The sequence below is a fragment of the Papilio xuthus genome, unplaced genomic scaffold (genome assembly GCF_000836235.2).
Source record: "Papilio xuthus unplaced genomic scaffold, Pxut_1.1 DF826938.1, whole genome shotgun sequence".
NCBI classification, from domain to species: Eukaryota; Metazoa; Arthropoda; class Insecta; order Lepidoptera; family Papilionidae; genus Papilio; species Papilio xuthus.
Window position 1 is genome coordinate 3,687,545 of NW_013531711.1, and position 13,838 is coordinate 3,701,382.

At 34.5% G+C, this 13,838-nt stretch overlaps 1 protein-coding gene across 2 annotated transcripts in view; it reads right to left on the reverse strand.

Moving 5' to 3' along the window:
- Positions 1 to 24: 24 nt before the first annotated feature.
- LOC106121672 (uncharacterized) overlaps positions 25 to 13,838 on the reverse strand; it is a 75,638-nt gene continuing 61,824 nt past the window's right edge. Inside the window, exons 2-4 of one of the 2 annotated variants that reach the window (XM_013317410.1) lie at positions 3,740 to 5,007; positions 2,376 to 2,507; positions 25 to 1,713 (exon numbers count right to left, since the gene is read on the reverse strand). In XM_013317410.1, the coding sequence (XP_013172864.1) occupies positions 1,642 to 1,713; positions 2,376 to 2,507; positions 3,740 to 4,696 (1,161 nt within the window). In that variant the 5' untranslated portion in view covers positions 4,697 to 5,007 and the 3' untranslated portion in view covers positions 25 to 1,641. Of the gene's footprint in view, positions 1,717 to 2,375; positions 2,508 to 3,739; positions 5,008 to 13,838 lie in introns of both variants that reach the window. The other variant, XM_013317409.1, reaches the window with a different exon arrangement.

The window sequence follows — 13,838 nt, forward strand, 5'->3', positions numbered from 1 at the left end:
GGCTGAATAAAATAATTCTCGGTGGGAAAAACATAATTTATTTATTTGCTTATATACATGATGGATGTCCAGCGTAAAAAATAACCACTCTGCCTTAACATGAAACTCGTCACAAGCTAATCCGGTACGGTACCTAAATCTTATCAATACGTGCGATTCGGTTATGTTAGTACACTTTTGATACTTGAGTTTTCACTGCTAAAACATGTATAGAAACAATATTATCTCAATTGATGAAGTGAAACAAAACATTTTTTTAGGTACCTGAAGTGAACACTTTCAACAAAACATGGTTCATTTTCTTATCTTCGGAAGCACACGAACAATTTCGAAATCCTTCAAATTTTATTTTGTTCCAGAAATATCTTTGATAGACCTTACCTTTTTATAGTAAACCTTTAAACTGCAAATTCTGATATGAAGATATATGGAAAATATTTTTCAATCATCTAATACATTTATCACATTTACCTGATGCTCCTCCCACAAATTTTCTCACATTCAGTTTGTAATACCACTCCTTTTAATAAACACAACTTAGTAAATCGAGTATAGTAAAATGCAACATATCAGTCTTATTTCTATAATATGGAAAGAATAAATACAGATGAAGCAAACTGCATCTCTTTAGATTGAAAATTTAAGGAACATTATGCGATGAACATTCGAGAAAACTTCAAATGCAAACCTATTGTCAATGTAGGAAACTAGTAAATCGCTTGCGGTAAGAAGCAATCGCGTGATTGCTACGAAGACCTTTTGTTTCAAGGGGCTGTGCTTTCCCTCGCTTTATGACGCCATCTTGGAATCTGTCGCAGCATATAAAACGTGCCATAGATACACGAATAAGAAATGGACAAATAGAATGCGACATAAAAACGTGTTACATCAAGATCGATAATAAATTTGAACTTAGCCTATCGTAACTACACATATATGTACGACTATGTAGAATTACATATATACCACAGGGTTTTAGTTAATACTGTCGAGTCGTATATTTGAGTTTTCAGAGATATGATATACGTAATACGTCAATATTTATGTCTCATAGGTATTTATGTATTTAAAATAAATTCAGCGATGATAAAAACTGTCTAGCAAGCTCATGATAACGTTCTAATATCGCTTATATGTCGGTATATCGAAAATTTAATTTAATTCTACATCTACCCAGCAGTGTCAGCCAAATGTCATTTAAAAATTATGAATGTAGATTATAATTTGTAACAAAAATAATTTTAGCAACTTTGGCATTTGACACAATAATACATATCTAAATTACATTCCAATATGTAATGCGATTACAAAATAGACTTACCTACACAATATTATATCGTATCTCTGAATATGCAAACCATATCCATTGACCTGTGCGACGCAGGTCCTACAAACCGTATATTTACAAATAACAGGCATTGAAAGATTCAAACCGATACGTAAAAGAGTATACTCGGATATGCCTGTCTTTTGTCATCTCAAAACTACATATTTAGCTAATAAATGATTATACTGTGCTCTGATGCCTAATGTACAACTAAGGACATTGGGATTATAAGCTTTATTTCAATTGTACATAAGGCATACTGTTACTTGTACTCTTAAAGAAGCTACATGAACAAGCGATCTGGTTTGTGTAGTTCATTCCTCGGGATCTTCAGGATTTTCAGCCTGCAGAAGGTTAGTAACATCATCTTGAAGATCGGCAGTTAACTTCTGAAACAAAGGGATGGTCTTAAGGAAATCCAATTGTAACTACGATTCTTAACACGGCATAGAAACATAAAAGTTTTGTTGACGTAGCATTCGAGATATCTAAAACTTCTGTACTAAAGTAACAGAATTAGCTACACATAAATATATTTCAAACTGGAGCATTTAAACGAGTTCTGTTTCTCCGTGAATTCGAGTTTTTGGGAATGTTGTTGTAGATAACATTCGACACCGACGTAACGTTATGATTAAGCCCCTACTGAGAAGCGGTATCGATAAAATTTAACCGGTCGGCAGCTTTGCCCTAATTTTAACCAAATTATCTTAAACAATTCAAAAATATGTGCCTATAATGTTGAAATAATCGTTCACTTTTATATCGCTATCGCTTTCACCCACGACTACGTCCGCGCGGAAATGAAAAAAAAAAAACATAATTACTAGAACATGTGTTCTTCCACACTATATGTATGCCAAATTTGATCCGTTCAAATGTTATGGAGATACTTTCAAACAAACAAACAAACATCCATCCATCCATCCTTCTAAACATTCGTATTCGTTATATTAGTAAGATAATATAGATCATATTTAACATCAAACTAAATTTAATAATTGACTGATACATGTCTAATCTACAATACCTTATAAAGGAGCCTTACCCCAATCTGTTCAGAAGCCGTGGATGTTCTCTTGCGACGACGTAGTGTCAGCGCCAGTACCAGCACGAGGATAATGGAGAACATAGCAGTCATAAGCAGCGGCAGTAACATATTGTCCGCCACCGAGTAACCCTGGAACAAATAAATATATTAATACTGGATTCCCACTAAGACATATGCAAAAACACATCGCTTTCCATATCGTTTTCTAAAAAAAAAATAATAGATAAATCTTGGTGTAAATGTGATACTGTCTTTACATATGATAAAAAATATAAATCTCTACTTATACTTAACAATAGGAATAAATTTAAATTTATAATAAAAGTAACACACTCATATATGTTAATGGATGGAATAAGTTAATTGAACGTATTATGAGGTTTTTGTGAGTCGATAAAACAAATAATCATGAAAATATACATCTATTATTTTGAATAGAAAAATTAATTGTTATTGGTTAGATAATTATATAGAAAAATCTACTACTAACACAAGAGTAAGTTTAAAGTTGCTTAATTACTTGTTTAAACAATTTAATATAATAATATTCTCTGTCTAAAAACAACGAACAATAATACCACCCAGATGTGGCATTCATTTCTTGTATTAATGAAGTATGTAAACAACATATACTATTTAGAAATACCTGCATTCCGTGTTTTGTTTTTCCATAGTTAATGTTCGTTACACAAGTAAACTGTGACATATACTCTAAATAACATTTAACTTAGTATTTACACTTGAATATAAAACAAGTTTAATTCTATTTTGACATGTAGAAGTTTTCATTCAGCGTTCGTTATCTAAGAGGGTCAAAATTGTAAAGTAGATTATATTAGTGTTTTTTGATTTTCTACATCGTAGTTCGTAGTTTAATAAATAAAAATATACATTCAAATTAGTATTCCTAACAAAATAATATTACTATTGCAAACTTAAAGCTAAACATATGATATTATTTAAAAATAAACGAAAAATACAAACATGACTCAAATTATATTGATTCAATATTTCCAATACGATTTTTCTTTTTCAATGAGTATACTATAGAAGAGAATCTCACGATTGCAATGATTCAAAAGTAACCGGATTTAATATATTAGAATTTATCTTTAACGACAGGATGTGATCGCAATAAGACAGAGAATCGTTGCGATTTGTCACAGCTCAGTGCAAACTTGTTACATAATGACAACACGATTGGTACAAACATTATAGTAAATTAATCATGTTTAAGTGTAAAAAAAGACTTATTAAACACTCATTAATCATAGGTATGTAATAAATCGATTATACATTAGTCGTTATGAGCACAACAAGCACGCAACGCAGCGAAAATAACATAACATAAGTACGCTTACCGTCCATTGGAAATAAGATGAAGGATCGACGAATGGCCATCGAGCTCCATACCAGCCACCTGTCGCCTTAGATACTGTCACTTCACCAGAGTCCACGATCGGGCCGGATATTCCCGGATCTCCCTTCAATGTAGATAGCGAGAACACGTCGTCGATTTCCAAAGATTGCTCGTCTTCAAGTATTGGCAATGTCGTTGTTGACTCCGTTGTTATTGGTGATGGCGTGGATGTTGCCCTGGTTGTGATTAACACATCATCCCCTTTCATATTACTAGTAATAGGTTTATCCGAAGTAGCACCGAATTGGGAATAATACTTAAATATACTTCGAACGGTCATCGGTTCCGGGGTAACTGTGGGTCTTATTATGATGTCCTTCTCCCAGGGTTTCACAGACATATAGTTATCTAATAAGCGGACGCTGCCAGATGGAGTGCCGATTAGGGGAATTTTCTCTATATTTTCAGTCGGTGCGGGCCGCAGCGTCGTCGCGGGTGTTAAGCCCTTCCAAGACCTCAAAGCGGGCATCGTCCACGGCGGAGTCGTCGCCCTTTCACGGATAACGGTTGTAAGGATATTTGGAGATGTTACTAAAGATTGCGTGGTTGTCTCAAGTTTGTCATTTGTGGTTGTAATGAATTCGGGCATAAACTTGAGTTCCTTCTTCCTTGTTTTAATTTCCCTGCAAGCAGTAGAGCAAATTTCGTTTTTACGGTTCTCCCGAGCCACATGCATAAAGTACACCGGAAGATATGATATAGAGAGCGTGCCAACAATTACAAAAACTACCGTTAAAACACATCTCAAATTATACCCCTTCTGGGTGCGGCGGACTTTAATGGAGGGGCTGTAGTCGCGTCCCTTGCCCTTGAGACCGCTGTTGCTCAACACTTCTTCCGTCTGCGGCAGAATAGTGTACTGCAGACTGTTCTCACCGTGTCTCACCGTCTTGTACATGATAACTTTGAGTTGGCTACTAAAGAAACACTACGATACGCTACGTTTCAGCGTTCAGTTTTATCACATGCTCGTTTTAATAGCAGGAGATGAAAGTGCGTTGCAAACGTGTCCAGTAGTCGCGGTACATATATGTTGGGCCGGGTCAGTGCGTGCCGGCGGCGGCGGGTACTCGCTTTGTGCAGCGCCGGCTCCTCTAGCCGGCTCCGTAGGGTCGAAGCCGCGCATGCGTCACAACATCGAGCGGCGCTCCCCCTCTGTCTTATGTCGCATCTTCTTTAATTCCAGCTTTAAGGTTATAAATAAGCCGGCTAAAACAAATTATTTTTACAAGACATTGCAATAAGAAGTACGTTACACACAGAGAAAACACTCGATACAATCGAAATTACATTTGATTTTCATTTTGCACAAGATTTCTACAATTACTTACTTTTTTAGTCCCTCATAGCATTAATTGATGGATTCAAAACAATGGCTTTAGCTTTCATAGGATGTAATTAAGCTTTTATAGGCTTAAGCCTAAGAACATTTGATAGAACAACCACTTAAAATGAAGATTTCCAATGATTTCATTTACTCAAGTGTTTTACAAAACAAATATTAGAATTATAGAATGATGCTTTTACTGTAATATCTGCAAGTCAGTCAACTATTAGTAAAATTTGCCAATACAAGAAAAAGTTTTTATCGGAAAGATTGACTATGTTTAATATAGTAGCATGAATTCGTGTCTGGGTGAATAACCTCGAATCATACAAGTATATCGGAACATAATGCTATAAAAGGGCGTCTGATACTCGCATTAATTAGACCCGTGAGGGGAATCTGCGGTTGGTAGTCTGAGAAAAAGGGACGCTTCCCCTACAGTTCTTTCAAATCTGAATGTCTTAATTTATGTAGATGGATATTGCAAACTTGTAAACCTAAATATTTCATAAGTGATTTTCCAGACGGAGGTTCTTTTAATAAATATCCTAATTTAAAATAGCAATGATTTTTATTTTCATGTAATTTAGAAACTATTCAAAAACCTTAGGCGTCTGTCGAAAAGAACGTTTACCATCTTGGAAGACAAGTTTACAAAAAGAAACGAATTAATGCGGCCATTGTTAATTAAGTTGTCTCATAAACTTATACATTTCACCTTTAATTCAATGTAATTTGTTTAAAATATGTTAAAGTCAACGATATTTACCATATCGGCAAGCAAACTTATCACAATACAAGCTTTAGAAGTAACTAGATATCGCCCGCGAGAAATTACATAAAAAAAAACTTAAAGCCTATGTTTAAGAAGTCAGATTACCTATGTTAGCATAATAATTGCCGTAGTAACGTAACATAAATTTTCTCGTTAGCATTCCTTTATCAAAAAAGAATTTCTTCAACCGTATTAATTCAATTAGTGGAGAAATAGCTTTCATGATAAAATATTTTCCTTCAACAAAACTTGAAAATATAAAATGTGAAGGCATTTCAAGGTTTACTCTTAACTCCCGAGAAAAATTACTGTAGGTACACCATGATTTTGCCTGAGACTATTTTTTTTTTCTATAATTACATGTTTGATCTTTCTGTTTTGTTATTTTTTTTTAACAGTGAAAAAATTGTCAAACAAAAAATGTTATTTTCGTTTAATATTTAGAAAAAGTCTCTACTATAAGCGGCAATCCACTAAAAATCCTGTCAAAGTCGGAACTACCGTTTTGACATTGCCCGGAACAACCGCCGCCTTGCAGACAGACAGACGAAGAGACAAACGAACATTTTTAAATCAGTAAAGCAAATACATCATGTGTACCAAATACTATTTTTTTTCGATTTTACAAACAGACACTCCAGTTACATTAATATGTATAGATAGATAGACAATGCACAATTTTAATCAACAAATAATACCATCTCGTAGTTCATATTAATTTTGGGAATAATCTCAAAACCAATTCGTCACTTTTAAAACTACAATCATAAGCAATAAAAACCGTATATTAAGATTTTCTTTCACTTTACTAGGTCTATAATGTCTTAATATTTATCAAATAAGGGACGGAACCACGCAATCGAATTTTGATTTCAATTTAAACTTTTAAACAATTTTAAAGTGGGACACAACCCGAGACTCGACCACATTTTAACCCTAATAACAATGAAAGCATATTGGATCATTTCGTTTTGAATACCAAACATCAAACATCGAAAATACCCAAAATAAGAGTTCCATCACATAGTTTAGGAATAATTCCCAAGACCTTCAAATTACATAACCCGTGAAACATATTAAAGAAGACAGGTCTGCCGCGGGCAATTCTAATCATTGTTAGAAGAATAAAAAAAATCGACAAGCAAGCATATTAACGAGTTTTAGACGTCCGGTCAAACTGCGAGAACACCATACGAATACTAATTCACTCGACCTTGGACAGAATCACGTTTCCTTTCGAAATGGGTTCGTGAATGCGATATTTTTAGAATAAAAGTAAAAAAGCATCACGACGGAGCAAAATAAAAGGGTTGGGCGAACGAATCGTCCCACTTTTTGTTGGTCGATAACCATCTTTTTCTACTCTTCATGGAGCGTCTTCGTTTTAAACTAAAATCATCTTTTGTCCGTCGTCGTGGCTTAGACGCTTAAATAGATTCTATTTACGATTCGGACGGATCTCTAAACGCCTTAGCGAGCTAATAATAAAATCGTGGAAGGTGCCATTAGCGCCGTAAATTTGAAATCAATATTACAACAAAAATTGTGTACGGTTTCACTTATTATTATTTTTTTTGTATTACCATTTTCATCAATGCTTACTTTTAATCAATAATAATTAGTTTTAAATGTTAAAGTTATATTAACAAGTTTTATATAATGTTACTCTAAGGCGTTAAAATTATCAAATATAAACAATTAACATAGGGTCAAAACAAAATGCTATGGTAGCTTAAAAATCAAAGTCAAAATATTTTTTTCCTATTCACTTTTAAAGTGAAACTGAATGCAATTGGAACTAACTCATTAATTAACAGTATGATAAATATGATGTGTTTTTGAATATCTCCACATTGTACCATAGTCCTGTGCGTCAGCGTTAGGGCTCTCCTGCTTGTAGTACAATGACATCTACAGAAGCATCTATTTCCGTTTGGTCCTGGAAGTCGGCCAACACCGCGGGCATCGCGTAAATAAACGCACAAGACAAAATGCGCTCGTGCACTCAACGACTGTTTTGGAAGCGTAATGGACCGACAAAGAGAAAGATGCTATGGTCACTTGTAGAGAAAATTATTTTATGTACAGCTTCAAAATGTACCTAATCGGTAATTAAAGTAAATTTACTAATCTAGGGAGTATCATCTTTCGACAACTTTGTCATTTAAGATCAGGTAAGATCGTCATCCCAGCTTGTTTATCTTTTGATGTACTGGCTAGTATTTTAATATGTATTTGCTTTGATTTGTAGGGTTGAAATGAATACTTTGGGTTGCAACATGCTAGGAACGTAATTCTATAGCAGAGATCAAATGATAATTTAATTTGACAAATTACTGTTTTCAAACTCCGACTGTTTAGATATCCAGTCGTATGGGCGTAATTTATTTTAATTGCTAGGTATGATGGCGCCAACAAAATGCGGAAATAAAGGTCGTGGTGATTCACCAAGTTTTTGTTGCGAACTAGTCAAGACACGAGTAGTAATGTTGACTAATCTTTCGTAGTTTTTCGTCTGATTACTCATTACAAGCTTTTATTTTTTCATCTGATTTTATGCACATAATTTATAAAATTCTTGCTAAACTGATTCAAAATGTTGATTTTGTGTGTGTGGCGTTTTTGACATCTCATGATAAGTATATTCCTCTGCAAAAATAAATTAACGCGGTATTTTATAGCAGAAACAAACAATATTTCACGTTAATGATAAAATATGAAATAAAAAAGTTATTTTCAACGATCGTGTACTATTTTCAATTCGGTCGAGTTATTTTCAACTGAGAATAAATAATGTGTTTGCGTGCCGCACTCGAAATAACTTCGGAGCGCTTTTGTATCGAATCAAAATCGATTATGTTGTGATTTATAATATTGTTTGTTGTTCCCAATTGAAATCCTTGACGAACCAAATTAAAGTAGCTAAATGACACGTAAAAGGTAAAGGGCTAAACTAATATTAATCGTGTTTTTAGACAAAAATCTGAGGCTACACACTTGTTGCAATCGATTGCTGTACAATAAACGAAAGCTCAAATTAAAATCTTTCAATTGGATGTAAATTTATAAAGCATTGATTTGAATTGAAGCCGTATGTTTAAATCATCCGATAGTAAGTAAGGTAAAGATGCAAGAAATAATTTACGAAATTAATTTGAACACTCCTTAGAGTTTTACCTGTAAAATAAAGACTAAAGGAAAAACTGCTCCGTAGTTGAAGACTGCCTATTGAAATTTCGCTGGCTTTATGCCCTGGGTTGTAAGTCTGACGGATGAAATGCACTTGAAATTTATATTTTCTCGAGAAAATTATTTCTGATAATTGGCAAAAATATAGAAATATTGAAAATAACCTTGTCTGTTTACACCGCATCCTGTCATTGACGCTTTACGACTTAGCCTAAACAAACATTTGGGAGGGACACGTGTTGCGAGTTAAAATAGCCGAGGCACCGCTCGGACGGACGAACCGACCGCCTCTATTGTTATGAAAGTCCTATTTACTGCCAATTGCTAGTGAAATATTATTCTTTCGTTCAATAACAAAGAAACTCAGGACTGTAACTCACTACCTGCTGCGTTGTAAATGACTCGAAAGTTCGTTTTTTTGTAATGATTTTTTACAAGGACCATTCGTAAACTGTACCCAACTCTCGACGCACCCTCGGGAATAGATAAGGCCTTTTGCCTTATCTTATCCTTGAGTCGATTCCTTAAAGTTGAGATATTATGACTAGTTTTTATTATCTGTAACTCTTTTAAAATTTCGTATCGTTAATGATAATAACGTGATGGTCGTTTATAATTTTGATAAATAACATTATTCTATATATACTTTAAAGTTACTATATTACTCTTAGTTCCTCAGTAACATCCAGATACATTGTTTTAAAGTATAAAGTAGGAGTCTTTTACTGCTCTCAACTTACTTGAAGTAAACTATAAGATGTTTTAACCAGACTGTTTGCAAGATTGAAATTTTAGTCTTTTTCCTTATCTTCATTCTCATTTCAATGCCTCCAAGTTTCGTACATTTCTTTTGATTCGCAATGTTGGTGTCTTCAGTTAGGTCTATCGGCTATGATAAATATCTAACAATATCCATTTGGATAATGTTAGAGCATTGTTTGTGGTGATTGTTGTGTGCGAGGGCGCGGGATCGACGGCCGCTCGTGACCGTGGCTGGCCCAATGCCACCTATCTGCCACACGCTGGCCTGGCCACTTGCCAACCGATCGCCGAGCAATGCCTTCCGCGTGGTTGGCGATTTGTTACCGAATTATTCACTATTGTTCCTTTTACTTATGTATGATGAAAATAATCTGTTTTAATATTGTCAATTCTTCGCCTACAAACTTACGTACACTGTCTTCAGTCAGGTTCCTAATCATTGTAACATTTTCCTATTAAAATTTCTTTATCGAAGACAGTATGCTTATTGTTCTATTGCCACCGTTATTGAAGAAAATTGTTCCTTCTTTTACATATACATACACCAGTAAAAATGAAGAGACATCTTGGCTTGTATTCGTGCATAGAACTATAGTCTTAGTTCTGACGATGTTATTCATCAGTTTACATTAGGAAGACAGGAGGTATCCATTCCTCGTTTGAGTACAAAAGGGAGTTTACATTACGAGAAACGATACATCACCTGCGACGCATTAATAGACGAGTAATTGAAAGTTACGGCCGCGATTGTTGCCATTGGCATAGGTCCAGGGCGTTGACCGATCTCCTACGTCGCTACATTACACTACATACCAAAATACTATATATGTGCTTTAGATATAACTACTTGTAATGCTAATTTAAGATTTATGTCGAAAGCAATAAGCTTTATATTTCTTTAAACACTAAAACCGTTAGTAAATGTTGAATAGAGATATGGTTTTAGGAAAGCCTCGTACAAGATAATTAAGGTTTTCTTAAACAAGATATAAATATAGTCTAATACGTCTTATCTGTCCTATTTGTTAGTGAAATGCAAGTTTAATTGGGCTGATTTATAGCGTTATGTTCGAGTGCGTTGCACTTCGCCAATCTATTCTTGAACGCACTTGGTGCGTAGTTTTTAGCACCTGTCTTTTTAAAACTGGTAAGAGCTAAGTGGTATAAGTGGTTCCAGGAACTTTGTATTAATTTACTAACTTTATTCGACATGAAAGTACGACGAATACAGTATACAAGTAAAATAATTACAAGTTGGAAGAAACAAATATTTCTTTCAAATCTTTTTGGAATTATAAACGAAAAACAACAATAATACGAAATAATTACAAAATATGATTTCCAATGTATCAATTGATTCTGTACTCCTTCAACAGTTGTGGATAAATGATACAAAAAAACACATTTGTAAAGTCTTTCCAAACGTCTATTCGTAATGCACTGCCTTACAAACTATTCTGTCTGTCTGTTATCTGTCTGTATGTATTTACTTTTAGTAAGCCAACGCGACGGATCCTAGTGTTTAAAGTAGGTCTAATCTGAGGAAGACTCTCTTAAGGCGTCTCGGTTTGAGACAATTGTCTTCAGAGACAAAAGATTCTTTTCCCAAGGACGTTCTTGCCTGGTAAGAATAGTATTTTTCTATTCATGAATACTTTTTAGTCCAGAAAGTCTGAATTCAAACAAGTGAAAAATGTTTATTATATTTACTGTAATTATAATGATTACTTTGGATGTTTATGTTTATTAATGTTTACAGAAATATATTTTTTTAATTTAAAAAGTTTTGACCGCACGGAATTGAAAAAAATAATGATTATTAGCCTATGTGTCCTTTCAAGCTAAGATCTACATCTATGCCAATTTAATCGAGATCTATGCAGCAGTTCTGGAGATACCTTCTCCCAAACATTCATCCTTCCATAGATCCAGACATTTAATAAGATAAAATGTTAGTATATTATTAGGGCATGCGTACTTGTGGCTACACTAATATGAGTTGTGGTAACATGCAGTTAGTCATTTCCTTTATTATCTCGAGTAAATAACAATATTGCAATAACATATGCCGTTGGATATTTTCGCTATCAGCAGAATGAAGTCTTTATGAACATAATAGTATAGTTATTATGACTGTTATATAAATATATATTTTCATATTCCGTTGCGGCGTTCGGGTATCAGATATTTTATATGTGAACTTTGACTTTATTGTGGGTAATACGCGGGAAAAACTATCTGCATATTTTGAGATGTTTCGTATGTGCATTGATGAGGCAGATAAAAAATAAAATGACTGCCAGTTTTTTTTTCTACGACTTAAACGACCTTCATGTTTTTTTTTGCTCGTAATATTTTTTGTTTCACGTAAACTTTATAAGATGATAGGAAGTTTAACTGTTGAATGAAAAATTTCTTTTGTAAAGTCTTTGCTATCGACGTTGGCTACGTTATGTCTTATTCGAAAGTTAGTGGCCTTTGAAAGCGAACGTTGGGCAACTACGAGTCGTAAAGAGCGGGTCGTTTTGGGCGGCTGCCAGGAGATGAATCAAAATATTCTACCTTGGACATGACTTTGTTCGTTACGACTTCTCAAAGTCGTATTTTAAAATTACACTCTAGACGCTCACGAAAGTTTTAGTCGAAATTTCCGAGAACGCCGTCTAATTGTCACATTTGTCAAATAGTTTCGTAGAAAAAGACGTGATTGCGCGAGTAGCGTATATTACATTAAGAATGGAACGATACTTTAAACAATCGAGACATTATGTTTATATTTATCCGCAAATAGGGTTTACAAGCGGTGAGTTGCTGGCATATCGGATTCAAGTAAACACGCTCCTTCGTCGAATACAGTGTAAATGTGCGAGCTTTCGGTCATTACGAGCTTGTTGTCTTACTATTATTATTGAGCGCGACGCTTAATATGCACAGCGAGATAAAGCTGCGTCCCATATGTGCTCCTGCGCAGTTCCCACGCCACCTCACTCCCCGCCCCGCGCCTCACCCGCTACACGCACCATGTGGCATTGACCAGTTTCACATGAACCATTCATCTTCCCTACCTATATAATTTTCCAATACATAAATTGTAAAGTACATGACTGGAGAGTTCCGTCTCAACTGGTTCTTCTTTACCTCCCGGGTCTTCGTCTTGCATGTTCTCGCCTAGGGCTTCAGTGCGACGACTAATTGATTGATGCGTAATTGATTAATGAAATATTAAAAGTCACTTAGGAAGGGATGCAGTAATGCAGTTACTTTTTATCTTCGTTGCTGGAGGTTGATGGCTGTGCGTCCATATGACATAATTAGATTAAGTTAGTTATTGTCATTAAATTCAATTTTTAGAATGAGTAAGAACCCTCTGTAACATTTGGCTCTATTTTGACTTTACATCGTCTCTTCTTCGTCGAAACGACGTAGTCGTTTGTCGCGCGCTTTGAGATGTCCTGTAGGTATTTTCTTTTTCAGGATTTGTACATTTCGTAACTCCTTTATGCTTCTTTCATCAGTGGTGTCCACCATGTTGTCATCATTTCAACTTTAGTAGCTGCACGTGTTACTGTCTACTATTTTTGTTATATGTTAGGTTTACATGGTATATTTAGTGACTCCATGATATATTGTTGACGGATTTCACTTTACAGACGCGTCATTGTTGATGTTGCGAGCATCGACCCGCTTCAAAGGTGATGTGTTTATCATATGTCATATACACTAAATATTTGTTGTCTTACAGAGTTCACTAACATATTACGTTTTTATTTTAACTACAAAATATTTTATCTAATCAAAACAAATCCTATTAAGTTTGTTCTTTAATACTTCGCGTAATACGGATGTTATTCCATGAACAATAAAGATGACTAAAAAATGCGATAGATTGCAAAGCTTATCTAACAATAAGATTTACTGTGGTTAAAAACATGATCCAACAGGGATTGATTATCAACTAATTCTATCTAATTAGAGTTTTACAGCATA